General features: G+C 37.8%; 1 protein-coding gene across 4 annotated transcripts in view; it reads left to right on the top strand.

Moving 5' to 3' along the window:
- Positions 1-15636, top strand: part of LOC126252967 (tonsoku-like protein) — a 286128-nt gene that overhangs the window by 235656 nt on the left and 34836 nt on the right. For all 4 annotated transcript variants that reach the window (XM_049953987.1, XM_049953984.1, XM_049953985.1 and 1 more), the window contains exons 20-21: positions 2861-3036; positions 14069-14244. In XM_049953987.1, coding sequence (XP_049809944.1) covers positions 2861-3036; positions 14069-14244 — 352 coding nt within the window. The remainder of the gene's footprint in view (positions 1-2860; positions 3037-14068; positions 14245-15636) is intronic.

Genomic DNA, 15636 nt, shown 5'->3' with positions numbered 1-15636 from the left:
ATTTCCTCCATAACCTCAACTCCTTTTCGAATCTGAATTTCACCTGGTCCTTCTCCAAAACCCAAGCCACCTTCCTGGATGTTGACCTTCATCTTGTTGAAGCTCACATCCACACCTCTGTCCATATCAAACCCACAAACAAACAACAGTACCTTCACTTTAATAGCTGCCATCCATTCCACATCAAACGCTCCCTTCCCTACAGCCTAGGTATTCGTGACAAACGTATCTGCTCCAGTGACGAATCCCTCAACAATTACACCAAGAACCTAACCAGTGCTTTCCTCTCCCACAACTATCCTGCAGACCTTGTCCACAAACAGATCTCCCGAGCAATACATTCCTCCCCGTCCAACAACAATGTTCCTATCCCCAGACCACACAGAAGCATCCCCCTTGTCACCCAATATTATCCTGGCCTCGAAAACATCAACAAATTACTCCGCCAGGGATATGACTTTCTCAAGTCAACCCCTGAAATGAGATCATCCCTTGACAAAATTCTCCCCACACCACCCAGAGTTGCCTTTCGTCGCCCCCCTAACCACCGTAACATCCTTGTTAAACCCTACAATATTCCCGGACTACCTTCTCTACCCAGCGGTTCCTACCCCTGTAACCGACACCGCTGCAAAACCTGCCCCATGCATCCCCCCACAACCACCTACTCCAGCCCCGCTACTGGTAAAACATACACAATTCAAGGCAGGGCCACGTGTGAAACTACACATGTCATTTATCAACTGACATGCCTGCACTGCACAGCCTTTTACATCGGTATGACAACAACTAAACTGGCTGAGCGCATGAACGGACACAGACGAACTGTCCGCCTAGGAGATGTCCAATACCCAGTAGCGGAGCATGCCCTCCAGCATAATTCTAGGGACCTAGGAACCTGCTACACTGTATGTGCCATTTGGCTTCTCCCACCCAACACCAGTCCCTCTGAACTGCGGAGATGGGAACTTGCACTCCAACATATCCTTTCATCCCGCCATCCCCCTGGACTGAACCTACGTTAAACAACCTCACTCCCATTTACTCTTCAGTCTTCTCCTCTTTCCCTTTCCTCTTTAGCCATTCACGCATCTTTTCATCCTACATAGTTGTGTTTATCTTTATACTATATACCTCTTTACTTCTGTATGCATCCTCTTTGGTTTGAAGCTGGCACAGTACTTACAGTAGAATATCTTTGGCTTCCTTCTGACAACCATGTCTCCATCCTTGCTACCCTCCCTGTTTTCCTTTCCCTGTTGCTTCATAACCTGGGTTGTGAGTAACTGAATCTACTTTCCCTTCTTCCCTTTCTTTCCCCTCTCTCCTCCCTGATGAAGGAACATTTGTTCCGAAAGCTAGGAACGTAAAGTTTTGGTTCTGTTTTTTGTGTATCTATCGGCTGTACTGAGCTGAGGTAACTACTGGCCAGCCCCTCTATCTCTTTGTTAGTATTGTTTCACATCTTTATATGAGATTTTCCATTAATCATGTATTTTAAACTATCTGTAGATAAAAAAAGACAAACACTCATTTTTATTGGACAACAGTTCATAATACTGAATGCAAAATTTTAACCTCAAATACGAGATGTCCCATACAATAAGTGACAGGTGGCAACCCTAATTCAGCTGCTCATAATTGTCATTGGACCAGAGCATTGAGCAAACTGATACGTAGTTGCATTCAAGCACTTTTTATTTTGCAAACACATTCTTCTTACATTTCCAATACGGGCTTTGCCAGTTGAAGTACTATACCAGGAAATGAAAACTGAAAACATTCGCCATATTTATATGCAGAAAATAAAGCAATTTCAAACTATATCTGAAGAAGTTCATCTAGATACATTTCACTATGAATAGCATCTATTAGGTAATTTTGTGTTTCCACATTTTGAAGCAAAATTTACATATGTATTTACATTTATCACAAATTTTTTATTATTATTAAACCTCAAGGCAGACATCTGAAAAGAAAATTTAAATTTTATAGCCACATTTTCATACTCCCAGCAACACAACTTACCCAGAAAATTTTAACATAGACAGAAAAACTGAAAACTTTACCTTGGACTCAACATATCAAAAGATGTCTAGAAAGCGTCCAAATAAATTTGTCAAAAACTTTAGACAGAAACACTTACAGTCATAAAATTGACAGATGAGAAACGATGCTGGTAGACAAACTGCAAAGAAAAAAAAAAAAATTTGACTGTAGGAATAAAAAGTGATTTCACAGAGGAAAAAATGAAAGTTGCATGGAAACTAAGAAAATTAGATCATAAAGCTTTGCGTGATGCAGTGGGGTTCAACTGCACCTAGTAGTAATGTGTGCATAAAGTAGCAGGACATGTAAATTTAACTTAGATTCAGTAATTTCTTATCATTAACTATGGCATTTGTTTTGTACTAATCCCTCACATTTTCATTTCTCCAATATAATTTCTATAACATTAGATTATACGATGTGCAGTTAGTGGAACAAACAAAAATCTTATGTGTCAGAGCTTGTTTTATGTTTTGCAAACAACATTGTATTCACTGTAGAACCATTGATCTGAATTCTACATATCAGAATTAATTTCAGATGTATATTTTTTTGATTACCATATGTAGCTTATACGAGTGATCACTTAGTGAATGTACTGTTTCATTCAATGATACTATTAATGGAAAATAAAAAGTAGATACTAGGCGAAAGACTTAATGTTTAATTAAGACATGTAACATAATTGAAGTACACAGAATGGCGATGATGACATAAGCATCCAATTTCATAATAGTTTTGTTATTATTATTATTATTATTATTATTATTATTATTATTATCTTTGTCATTATCATTATAACCCCCTCTAGTTTAGAAGGCTTGCGACCAACACTCACTCTTCAAACCAGTGATGGAGCATTGCTAGCTGAAGATGACCCACTTTCTCTCATAACTGGTAGCAATGAATTGATAGCATCTGTTGTGTCATGGAACCTACCACCATTGACAGAAAGATATGTGGAAGCTGCCGCTAGTTTGCAATCAGGTAATACTGTTCAATATCTGTTTGTAATATAAATAAAATCCTTGTGCATGAATGGTATTTCATGAATGTGACATTGATAATTATGTTTAAAGAAATGAAATACATTTATTGCAAATGGTCTCTGAAAATAAAATTGTCTTTAGTGTAAAGAACCAAAGGCTTTTTCAGTACCATCTAAAGAACCTTTTTAATTTATTCCCACCAAAGAATTATCTGACAATAGCAATGTGCACATCTGTTTGCCAAAAAAGTTTGTTAGTTGTATCATAATTATTAATCAGTTTTTATATCATACTTTGGTTCTTTGTGATGGAGAGATAACTGTGTAAGTTTGAGAATGACTTGGTTTGCTCCTATTTTACATATCCATGAAAGACCATGACAGTGATATTTATTTTTGCAGCTTTTAATATGTGCATTTATTAGACACAAAGGGAGGCCTCCAACTTTGTGCTCCTTGTCATATTTTGTAAAATATATTTGAGGATCCAACCTTGAGCAAAACAGTTTCCCATAAATGTTTCATTGCTGTTACACTGTCCTCAATGGATTTCCCTTAATTTTGCTGTTAAAGGTAAGTAATATTGGGCAAACAAATACATAAATATGATATGGTGATCGTCAGTTTCTTTGGCAGATTGACAAACTTGAGGAAGTAGCACATTTGCTTCCTCTTATTGGTGTCTGTCTTCCTTATTACTGGTCAGATAAAGTCATTAATGTAGCAATACTGCAGCATATGAACAAAGATTTAGAAATTCTCAATACCATCAAGACAAGAAGGCACTAATACATTGACCATAGAATGTGCAATAACAAATACAACCTGTTGCAACAAATACTTGAAGGAAAGATTGATGGCAGACATGATCCAGAACATACAAAATTATCCTGGCTAAAGAACTTCAGTTTAATAAGTCACAGCTGCAAAATATTAATGCGAATTCTTTACAGACGAATGGAAAAACTGGTAGAAGCCGACCTCGGGGAAGATCAGTTTGGATTCCGCAGAAATGTTGGAACACGTGAGGCAATACTGACCCTACGACTTATCTTAGGAAATAGATTAAGGAAAGGCAAACCTACGTTTCTAGCATTTGTAGACTTAGAGAAAGCTTTCGATAATGTTGACTGGAATACTCTCTTTCAAATTCTGAAGGTGGCAGGGGTAAAACACAGGGAGCGAAAGGCTATTTACAATTTGTACAGAAACCAGGTGGCAGTTATAAGAGTCGAGGGGCATGAAAGGGAAGCAGCAGTTGGGAAGGGAGTGAGACAGGGTTGTAGCCTGTCCCCGATGTTATTCAGTCTGTACATTGAGCAAGCAGTAAAGGAAACAAAAGAAAAATTCGGAGTAGGTATTAAAATCCATGGAGAAGAAATAAAAACTTTGAGGTTCGCCGATGACATTGTAATTCTGTCAGAGACAGCAAAGGACTTGGAAGAGCAGTTGAACGGAATGAACAATGTCTTGAAAGGAGGATTTAAGATGAACATCAACAAAAGCAAAACGAGGATAATGGAGTGTAGTTGAATTAGGTCGGGTGATGCTGAGGGAATTAGATTAGGAAATGAGACACTTAAAGTGGTAAAGGAGTTTTGCTATTTGGGGAGCAAAATAACTGATGATGGTCGAAGTAGAAAATGTAGACTGGCAATGGCAAGGAAAGTGTTTCTGAAGAAGAGAAATTTGTTAACATCGAGTATAGATTTAAGTGTCAGGAAGTCATTTCTGAAAGTATTTGTATGGAGTGTAGCCATAAATAGTTTGGACAAGAAGAGAATAGAAGCTTTTGAAATGTGGTGCTACAGAAGAATGCTGGAGATTAGATGGGTAGATCACATAACTAATGAGGAGGTATTGAATAGAATTGGGGAGAAGAGGAGTTTGTGGCACAACTTGACTAGAAGAAGGGATCGGTTGGTAGGACATGTTTTGAGGCATCAAGGGATCACAAATTTAGCATTGGAGGGCACCGTGGAGGGTAAAAATCGTAGAAGGAGACCAAGAGATGAATATACTAAGCAGATTCAGAAGGATGTAGGTTGCAGTAAGTACTGGGAGATGAAGAAGCTTGCACAGGATAGAGTAGCATGGAGAGCTGCATCAAACCAGTCTCAGGACTGAAGACAACAACAACGACAACAACAACAAAGAACTTAAGCCAATGGTTTGGATTGATCACATAATCACTGTTCAGAAAAGCTGTGGACAAACAAGAGTTCATGCTGCTGATCGCCAATTTTCTTGGTGGACATTTTAAGAACACTATATTGCCACTGTATGCAAACACACACGCCCACTATATTTGTTCTAGACTAATTTTCTTTTAAAGAATTTATTTCAGGTTTGTGTGTGTGTGTGTGTGTGTGTTTGTTCATTTTTACATTATAACAATTCCTTGAGAACCGAGTACAATGCAGACGATAGATATGTTTATTCATTAGTGTATCCTCCCTGTCTGCTATAATACTTTCTGATTAGTAGTTACATTCAATGATTAGTTTCTGTGAAGAGCTACTCTCTTTCAGAACTTTTAGATATGCCAGTTTTCATTTGACTATGGTCCATATATTTAATACCATAAGTTGCTTTATTTCTGTGAGTAAATATGCACCATATATCTGTTGCACGATTATTGTTCAGGCATGATCCCTGTGGTTTTGTTTCATTTATTTATTAAGTGCATGATGTCTCCTTCACCTTTATTTCTGTGAGTAAATATGCACCATATATCTGTTGCACGATTATTGTTCAGGTATGATCCCTGTGGTTTTGTTTCATTTATTTATTAAGTGCATGATGTCTCCTTCACCTTTGTTTCAATCAAGAACACACCAGCAGACAAACACACACACACACACACACACACACACACACACAAGGGCAATAAGCATACAAATAAATTAATGTTGTACACATTCCTACAACAATAAAGCAGCTCACCACAGGGTTGACAACTAGGGCTAAAATAGCCTACACAACTGACTGTTTAATATGAAAGAGATTGTTGATGATAAACTCTACCACAGAGAAAGACAAGACATCCAGCATTTGTCAGTGCACTTGCCAAAACTATGTGTCAAGATTTATTGAGGAGATGACTAGGAATTTTGACACCGTAGACTGACATACATTCATATGGATCTAAAACATTTTAGATAGTGTAACAACTCTCCACAGAAATCAATTATGGAGTAGAACTAATACATACAAAAAATTGTAGTATAAGAAAAACTATGCAGATCTTTGCAGTGTAACTCTGCTCTGTGCCCTTAAGGACTGTCAGGAAATAGAAAATTGATACATGTTAACAGTGTACTTCCTGTAGTTCGTCTCAAGTTGTTGTTCCCATTTTATGCATAATGTTTGGATGACCAACCGTGCTGTCTTTCTCAGGTGCTACAGGTTTTGCTGTTATGTGTACTCACTGCATCTGAAGAAGACTTGTGGGTTGGTTGTCGAAATATTGTGTATAAAATGGAAACAATAACATGTCAGGATACCTAAAAACATGCCATTAATCAGTTCTGCAAAGACGTGAGAGGGATCAGATCAAAACACTTAATTGGAACTGAACTTGTGTCACCATGAAATGAATTTCCTATATCAGTCCTGATCACAGAAAAAAAAATTGTGAAACTAACTGTTCACACTCACAAATATTATTAGTTTGAACCCTGTTAGTATGATTTCTAATTCATGATCTGGCACACTTTCATACAAGCAGCAAAAACATAACAGGAAAAGAAATAATTGTAGCCACAGTAGCAGCTTGGCAGAAGTAGTAAATAAATAACAGAAACAATGAAAAATACAAGAATTATGCAGTAGAAAAATATATATTTTTTGTTGTTATTGTTGTTGCTGTCGCTGTCTGGAGTTTGGTTTGATGCAGCTCTCCATGCCAGTCTATGCCGTGCATGTCGCCTCTTCAGCTCTGCATAACTACCACAGCCTACGTCTGTTTCAAGCTGCTTACTACATTCAAGCCATGGTTTCCCTCTACAATTTTTCTCCCCACACTTGCTTCCATTACCAAACAGACAATTCCTTGGTGCCTTGGGATGTGTCCTATCAGTTGATCTTTTCCTTTAGTTAAGTTGTGCCATAAATTATTTTTTTCTCCAATTCCTCTACTTCTTCATTTATTATTCAATCTACCCATCTAATTCCCAGTGTTTCTCTACAGCACCACATCTTAAAAGCTTCCGTCATTTTATTTGAAATGGCTGTCGTCCACATTTCAGTTTGATTCAAAGCTAAATACAGTTTGATACAAAGGTTCAGGCAAATACCTCCAGAAGAGATGTCCTAACTTTTGAATTTATATTAGAAGTTACCCCATTCCTCTTATTTTTTGGAAATAATTTTGCGAGTCTGCATTTTATATCCTCTCTACTTTGACCATCAACAGTTATTTCACTGCTCACATAGCAAAACTCTTGTACTACATTCAATGTCTTGTTTCCTAATGTAATTCCCTCTGCATTGCCTGATTTACTTTGACCACATTCCTTTCCCCTTGGTTTACTTTTAATTGTCGTATAATCTTTTTTCAAGACACTAATCCAGTCTGTTCAATTGCTCTTCCAAGTCCTTAGCTGTCTCTGACAGAATTACAATGTCATTGGCGAATGATAAAGTTATTTCTTCTCTCTGATCTTTAATTCCCTTCTCAAATTTCTCCTTCATTTCCTTCGCAGAATGCCCAGTGTTCACATTGAATAACATCATGGATAGGCTACAACCCTGTTTTACTCCCTTGTCAACTATGGCTTCCCTTTCATGTCATTCGGCTCCTACAGTTACAATCTGTTTTCTGTGCAAGGTGTAGATATCTTTTTGATCCCTGCATTTTATTCCTGCTACCTTGAAAATTCCAAGAGTGTAGTCCAGACTACTTTGTCACGAGCTTTCTCTAAATCTACAAAATGTGTCAACTATCATTTCTTAATCTGATGTTTTGGTAGTGTTCGCATCTGTCATCAGCTGCCTTCTTTGGTATTGGAATTATTACATTTTCCTGAAGCCTGAGAGTATTTCATTTGACTCGTGTATCTTGCAACTCACATATCTTGCACATCAGGTGGAATACTTTTCTCATGGCTGGCTCTCCCAAGGATCTCAATAATTCTATGGAAATATCATTCATGTGCTCCAGGGACCTTGTTTCCACTTAGGTATTTAAATGCTTTGTCAAATTCTTCTAGCAGAATCGTATCTCCCAACTCATCCTTCACCTACTTCTTCTCTTTATATAATATTGTCCTCAAGCTTATTACCCTTATATTGACCTTCCGCGTATTCCTGCCACCTTTCCCTTCTTTGCTTAGTACTGACTTACTGTCTAAGCTCTTGATGCTCATACAGTCAATTCTGTCTTCTCCAAAGGTATCTTCAGTTTTCCTACAGGCAGCCTCTGTCTTTCAAATAGTTACACAGGCTTCTACAGCCTTGCATTTGTTATCTAGCCAGTCCTGCTTAGCCATTGTGCATTTCTATGTTTTCTCATTTCATCAGTTAAATTCAATATCTCCTAAGGGAGGACTTATCTTTTTACCTGTGTGATCCCCTACTGTCTTTCTTATTTAATCTGTCAAAGCTAATTATTCATTTTGCGTTGTACTCCTTTCCTCTGTTTCAGTTCAGTATTGTGTAATGCTACTCGTGAAATTTTCAACAACCCCTGTTTCCTTCAGTGTTTCCATGTCAATTCCCTACCCTTTTGCAACTTCTTCTGTTTTAATTTGCTGTTCATAACCTATAAATTATGATCATTGTCCACATCTGCCCCTGTAAATTTCTTACAGTTTAAAATCTTATTCTGAGATCTCTGCCTTATCATTATGTAATCACGCTCAAACTTTCCAGTGTCCCCAGGTTTATTGCACATATAAGCCTTCTTTCATAATTCTGAAACCGAGTATTAGCAATGATTTAATTATGTTCTGTGCAAAATTCTATCAGGCATCTTCCTCTTTCATTTGTTTACCCAGTTCAATTTTCCTACTAATCTTCCTTCTCTTTCTTTTCCTATTACCCTACTCCAGTCACACCATCAGAATAATTTCCTCGATCTCATTATTCATTCTTTCAATCTCTTCATCATATATGGGGCTAGTTGGCGTATCAATGTATACTACTTTGATAGGTGTGCCTCACGTCTATCTTGGCTATATTGCTGTGTTCACTATGCTGTTCATAGTTACTTACCCTCATTTGTACTTTCTTATTCATTCTTAGGCTTACTAATGCATTACCCCTATCTGATTTTATATTAATAACCCTGTACTGACTTTACCAAAAGTACTGTTCTCCCTCCCACTGCACAACACTACTACCATACCTAAGTTCAACCTATCCATTTCCCTTTTTAAATTTGTTAACCTACCTAATCAAGAGATCTAATATTCCATGCTCTAACCAGTAGAATGACAGTCTTGATTTCTCTGATGATGATTAGATTAGATTAGATTAATACTAGTTCCATGGATCATGAATACGATATTTCGTAATGATGTGGAACGAGTCCTCCAGAGCAGTTCCTGCCTGGAGATGCGAATGTAGAATTCTTTCACATTTGGAATATTTTACCCAACAGAATGCCAACCCTGTTAAGCCATACAGTAGTGCTGTACACCGTCAGGGAAGGGAAAAAAAACATGACTATCGTTTCACCTACCTTCCAGCCATTCACAGTAAGAGCGCAAGACCACATTGGCTAATGTTACAATGTCAGGTCAGCCAATCATCCAAGCTATTGTCTCTGCAACTACTGAAAGGACTGCCACCTCTGTCCAGGAACAACAGATTAGTATGACCTCGCCACATTATGGTTGTCTGTATCGTAGAGGCATGCGAGCTACCCTACCTTGTCCAGTTCCATGTTTCGTTATTAGTTACAGATTAGAGACTATTAAAATACCACCTGTAATAAAACATACAAACACCACGTAACCCTCCTAGCATCACCCTTCGTTAGTCACTGTCCTCACTCATCCAGCCCCTTGTCTGTTCCCAATCCAGCTCTACACAGCAGTCATTCCACCATCACACTCAGTCTTTTTACTTCTCTCCTTTTCCACTACTTCCCCCTCCCCACCTCTCCCCTGCCCTATACCTAAGCTGCAGCACTTCACTGTCTGCCACCCCCACAATACTATCCCTCCCCCTCCCCATCCCAGCCTCCTCCTTACCCCCACCCAGTCACCATTCCCATCTTGCACTGGTGCTGCTGCTGCTGGCAGAAGCCTTAATGGCTGAAAGCCTTATTTATTTGTGACAGTCCTTTCGTTGTGCCTATCTGCAACTCAGCATCTCTGCTATATGGTGAGTAGCAACTTTCCTTTTCATAACATTGTTAAGGATGGTATAACAATGCCCAAACATGTATGTAGATTAGTGAACAAGAATAAATTGAATTTTGCTCAAGACAGAATTCTCAAGTACTTTTAACTGTTTAAGCAAAACTTATTAACGTAAGTGTGTTTCTGTGAGGTATAAAATGAAATTCCTGACTGCTTAAGTGAAGTGAAGTGTGTTGGGGCGGAGCCCGAATATGACTCAGTCAGCGGCAGTTAGTCGGGCAGACAGTGCCTGAACCTTGCTTGTGCTGTACTTAAAAATTCATTGCAACCATTCTGATTTCTACCCACTGTTGGTAACCATGTGGACTCCACAAGGAAAGGGTCTCTGCATTTTGCTACTGCATAATGTTTGAATTCTTAACATCTATACTCCACAGCAGCACTTTGTATGCTACTTTGTCATTGTAACTGCTGTAACTACTCAAGACAGCAGATGAGAAGCTGGGATGATGTGCAGGCACCACTTGACACCATTCCCACACCAGCTGATTCTTGTGCATTGTTTATGCCAGGTAGTCTATTGCTTGTGGTCTAGTGGTTACTGTCATTGCCTCTTGATCACTGGTCCCAGGTTCAGTTCTTTGGCAGGTCAAAAGATTTTCTTCACTCTGGGACTGGGTGTTTGTGTCATTCCAATCATTTCATCTCATTTTCATTGACATGCAGAGTGCCAAAATGGTGTCAAATTGACAGACTTTCATCAAGCAGCCAAACAGCCCCAGATGTGGTCTCTCCCAGCCAATAATCCCATATGATCATTTCATTTTTATCCCAGACAAAGCAGTAACAACTTAAACTAATCGGTATGCTGGTTCGATAATAGTTGAACACAGATGGCAAAACAAGTTGAAAGCCAACAGTGTATGTAGAAAGTGGACCAAACCAAAAATTGATGATATTTAAGAGTTTTTTGTGCTAATAATTCACCTGTACTGAGTGAAAACCCAAAAATCAGTGATTGTTTTTTTAAAGTTTGAATTGTAAGGACAAATACATTTTCATGTTTACATGAAGAGCAAATCAGATGAGTAATGTCATTTGTTGTTGGCAATGCTTTGAATGGGTACATACTTAGGACAGAAATATGAACTGAGAATGGCGTGTAGCAGCCAGGTGTTATGTACTATAAAATTACTTTGACAAAGGTTATACAGTATTCAAGGATCACAATTATATATCACCCGCTGTCTTTATTCATGGCAGTGCAAGACAAGGGCATTAGGCACTTACATCACTAACAGAAAGGATCTTCCTCAACTGATGGTTGTAAAGCCAAGAATCAAGGAAGGACAGTTGATGATGTGATTTTTTTGAAAGAGAGAAGGTAATGTCTGCGCTGCCTAAAATGAAGGAACATGAAGGATGGTTTTTTTTATGCTTTCTTCGTGCCACACTGCTTCAGCAACAGAGGTAATTGTATGGTCATGAGGGACCAATGACTAAAGCAAAACCAGAAGTAGTTCTGGATCATAATATTCACAAAGTAGTAATGGATAAATCAGATCAAGTGATTGCTTCTCATCCTTTCAAGAGAAAGCAGTTCAAATAGCGTAAAAAGTTATTCTTTCATTTGATTGTAACGGGCATCAGGAACTCATTCATGTTGTTTGAGACAGAGATGAGGAAAAAAGAAAAATATGTACCCTCTCCCAATTTCTTACATAATTAGGGAGTTGGTCTGCACCAAAGGCAGCACATGGTAAGAGGTTAATTCCTCTACAGTTCTTGGTCCAAGTGGACTTAGTGGATGACATTTTGTGGAAAAAATACCACCTACATAGAAAAAAATCTCATCCAACACCTGTCTCCAAGGGCTGCTCCGTTTCACTAAGAGGCAGAAGAAAGAAGTGCTGCAAAGAAATGTCCTGGTGGTGTCCAAATCGTGATGTAACTCTTTTTATACCTTATTGTTCCAAAATAAACCACACTTAGGCACTTTATTTGTAAGAATGGGGTGAACGCAGTGGGTCCTCACCCCCCCCCCCCCCCCTTGCGGAATAAGAACATGATTCAGTAAACCTTTTTTTATCTGCTACTTTTAATATTTTATAACAAGATTTTTAAGAACAGGTAAACGAGGTTTCATCATTTCAAATGAAACATCAGATGAATTTACTGCATTAACTACTACAAAGCTATGATTTCCGAAAAATGTGTTTAAAAACAGCAGTCCAGCTGCCCCATCCAGAGTGAGTGAGCCAGTCTCGATTGTGTTAATAACCTGAGAGACAAAATTTATTGTAACCTCACCCTTTTTTCCAGTTATGCAGTTCTCTTTAACAAAGTACTATCTGAAAAAAGCTGTATAAATGTTTTGTCAGATCGTTATAAGATTTCAAAGTGGTGCAAGTATTTTCAACGTACTTCAAATGTTCAGAAACGTAACATTGTGCACTTCAGAAAATGCAGAAACGTAGTATCCTGTTACTACAGGATCATTGTGTCACAACTGTAATGAATCAACTCATACAAAACACCTGGGTATAACTATTTGATGGCATCTCAGGAAAGGATCACATAGACTCAGGTATGGAAAGCAGTAGGATAGTGGGCAAATGCAGTCAGCCTACAAAGGAGATTGCTTACAAAAACACTTACATTACTCACTCTGAAGAATGCTCAAGTGTCTGGGAACCATGTGAAACAGAAATAACAGTTGATATTGAACATATACAAAAAAAAGGACTGCACAAATGGTAACGGCTTTGTTCAATGGACAAGAAAGTCTCGTGGAAAAACTTAAACCATTGAACTGACAGACTCTTTGCAATAGAACACCAACTTTTTGTGCAGCCTTACTTAAACAGTTTTGAGAGTTAATATTAAACAAATACAGAGGGATTTAAGCAGTTATTTTTCCCACACTTTGTATGCAAATGGAACAAGAAGAAACTCCATTACCTGATACAATGGGAAGTACCCTGTGCCATTTGTTTAACAGTGGTTTGCGGTGATGGATGTGGATGTAGGTTGGTGTGCTCGATTATGCAAATCTTATTAGAGTTCAAAAGAATGCAAGGAAAACAGAGACTGATTTGCATAGTTTTGTTTTAGGATAACAAAAATATGCTTGCCCACAGAGAGGCTGAAACATAGACATTTTCTTAATGAGTCACAGGTTCAGACAACACTGCAGCCACCTAACACCCCACATTTGTCTATATATGATATATCTCTCACTCAGAAATTTTAAGAATCCCTTCCTGTGGATCATTTTATCTCCTGAGCAGCTGGTAAAGAGCTTCCCAAAGAGATATATTGTAATACACTTCTTAAATAACATGAGAAGAGCCACCAGTTCATCAACTGTAAGGAAAGTGCTGTTAGAGAGTATGTAAAGGAATGTTTTGGTAGTGCAGGAATTTCCATTATTTTCAGGACCCCTTTAAAATGGCTCTTGTAGCTACACATTTTATTTGAATTATCGTTGTAGTGTAGAACTGTGTGACAGAGATACTGTTTTATTTTGTATTAATACTCTAGCCAATCATGCTGTGTTCTCATGTAAAAACCTACAATTTTTCCCTTTTTTGACGTAACACTGTTGCTGCTCAAAATATACATTAGTTCTATTGGTAATTGATTTTTAATGTGAGAAAACTCAAACATTGTTATTGTCAAAGACAAGTAACAAGTGCTGGTATCTTCTCTAATGTTGTAGTTGCAGATGCACATGTTCTTCAGGTGTTGGAAATGTGCCAAGCAACACAGTGCCTACAACTTGCAGATCTTGCACTGACTTCAGTACCCCTGTCTCCAGTTTTCCAAGCACTTCGCTATCAAAATACCCTCTCGCTGAATTTGTCAGGGAACAGTCTGGGTGATGATGGAATGAAGGTTTGTAAATGCAGTATTAATGTTCCACGTGTTTGAAAGATTAATTTGTTGATATGTCTTTATGCTTCTCTTACTTGTAAGAAACTACTAACAGGAGTGACGGAGGAAAAGTTTGCAGGTTCAGAAGTAGGGTATCATTGTGTAAATACACCTTTGGAGCACATGTTTCTTTACCAAATCTAAATATAAAAATTGATGTTTGTGTGCTACATAGATAGTATAATTGTGGGTAGGTGGCATCACCCCATGTACTGTTAACAGAAACATAAAACTTGTCACTATTCAAAAGCAGTATCTTCTCTCATTTTGCTCTGTATAGTTTCTGTAAGTAGCTAATTACTGATTGATGAAAAAAGTTACTTCATTTGAGAGTTGAAGAGAATGATTGAAAATTTTATTTATTCAGATTCCATCTATGAAACTGCAAAAAGTGTTTTTGTCATGATTTTTTTGTTTTAGGAAAGAAAATGTCTTAAATGGTTTGAAAATGATAATATTTTTACTGTTAACTTAAAGCAGCCCAATATTTTGTTTCCATTAAGCTCTTTTAATAGTCCTGTGTTTCTCATCCATTATCCAGTTATACTAAACATTTACGTACAAGTACATCTTGCTGTAACATTTGATTTGACTCTGATTTTCTTGCTTATTTTTTCACTTACAGTAAAATATTTTAATGTATGAGTAATATTGGAGTATACACATTGAAATACAAGGTAACATAAACATCAGAACAATATTTGCCAGCCTTGTGGCATCATTTGATATTTGTGTCATCTTTTAAAGACATGTCCAAACAGTCCATATTACTCGCTACACACTTTGTCATTAGACTTTGTTTGATTTTTTCCTTTTTCTTTCTTTCTCTGGTTTCATCATTAAAGCTTTACGGGCCTGGAGTTATGCGTCTGAAGTCTCATAATGCCTCTGAAGTCTCATAACATATCTTCTTTGATTCTCATCCTGCTAGTAATGAACCTGATAAATATGTGTTAAATAAGGTGCACAGTACTGCAGCAATTGATTTTTGAACTCTTTATGTTTATTAACACACAGTGCTCTCTTTTAGATGATCATCTGTGTAACATGCAGGATACAGACCAGTACCGTATTTACTCAAATCTAAGCCGCACCTGAAAAATGAGACTCGAAATCGAGGAAAAAAAATTTTCCCGAATCTAAGCCGCACCTGAAATTTGAGACTCGAAATTCAATGGGAGAGAAAAGTTTTAGGCCGCAACTCCAAATCGAAACAAAGTTGGTCCATTGTAATATGAGACACAATTTAGGTCGAATGAATGGCGATACAGCTACAGTAGTTTGGTTCGAGTCATAAGCTTAGCAGTTAAGCTTTACCAGGTAGCCGTTGCTATGCGTCTGGTGCTCCGTCCG

Source organism: Schistocerca nitens, chromosome 4, assembly GCF_023898315.1.
Source record: "Schistocerca nitens isolate TAMUIC-IGC-003100 chromosome 4, iqSchNite1.1, whole genome shotgun sequence".
Taxonomy (NCBI): domain Eukaryota; kingdom Metazoa; phylum Arthropoda; class Insecta; order Orthoptera; family Acrididae; genus Schistocerca; species Schistocerca nitens.
Note: the sequence above shows the minus strand (reverse complement) of the source record. Positions and strands in the feature narration are given on the sequence as shown.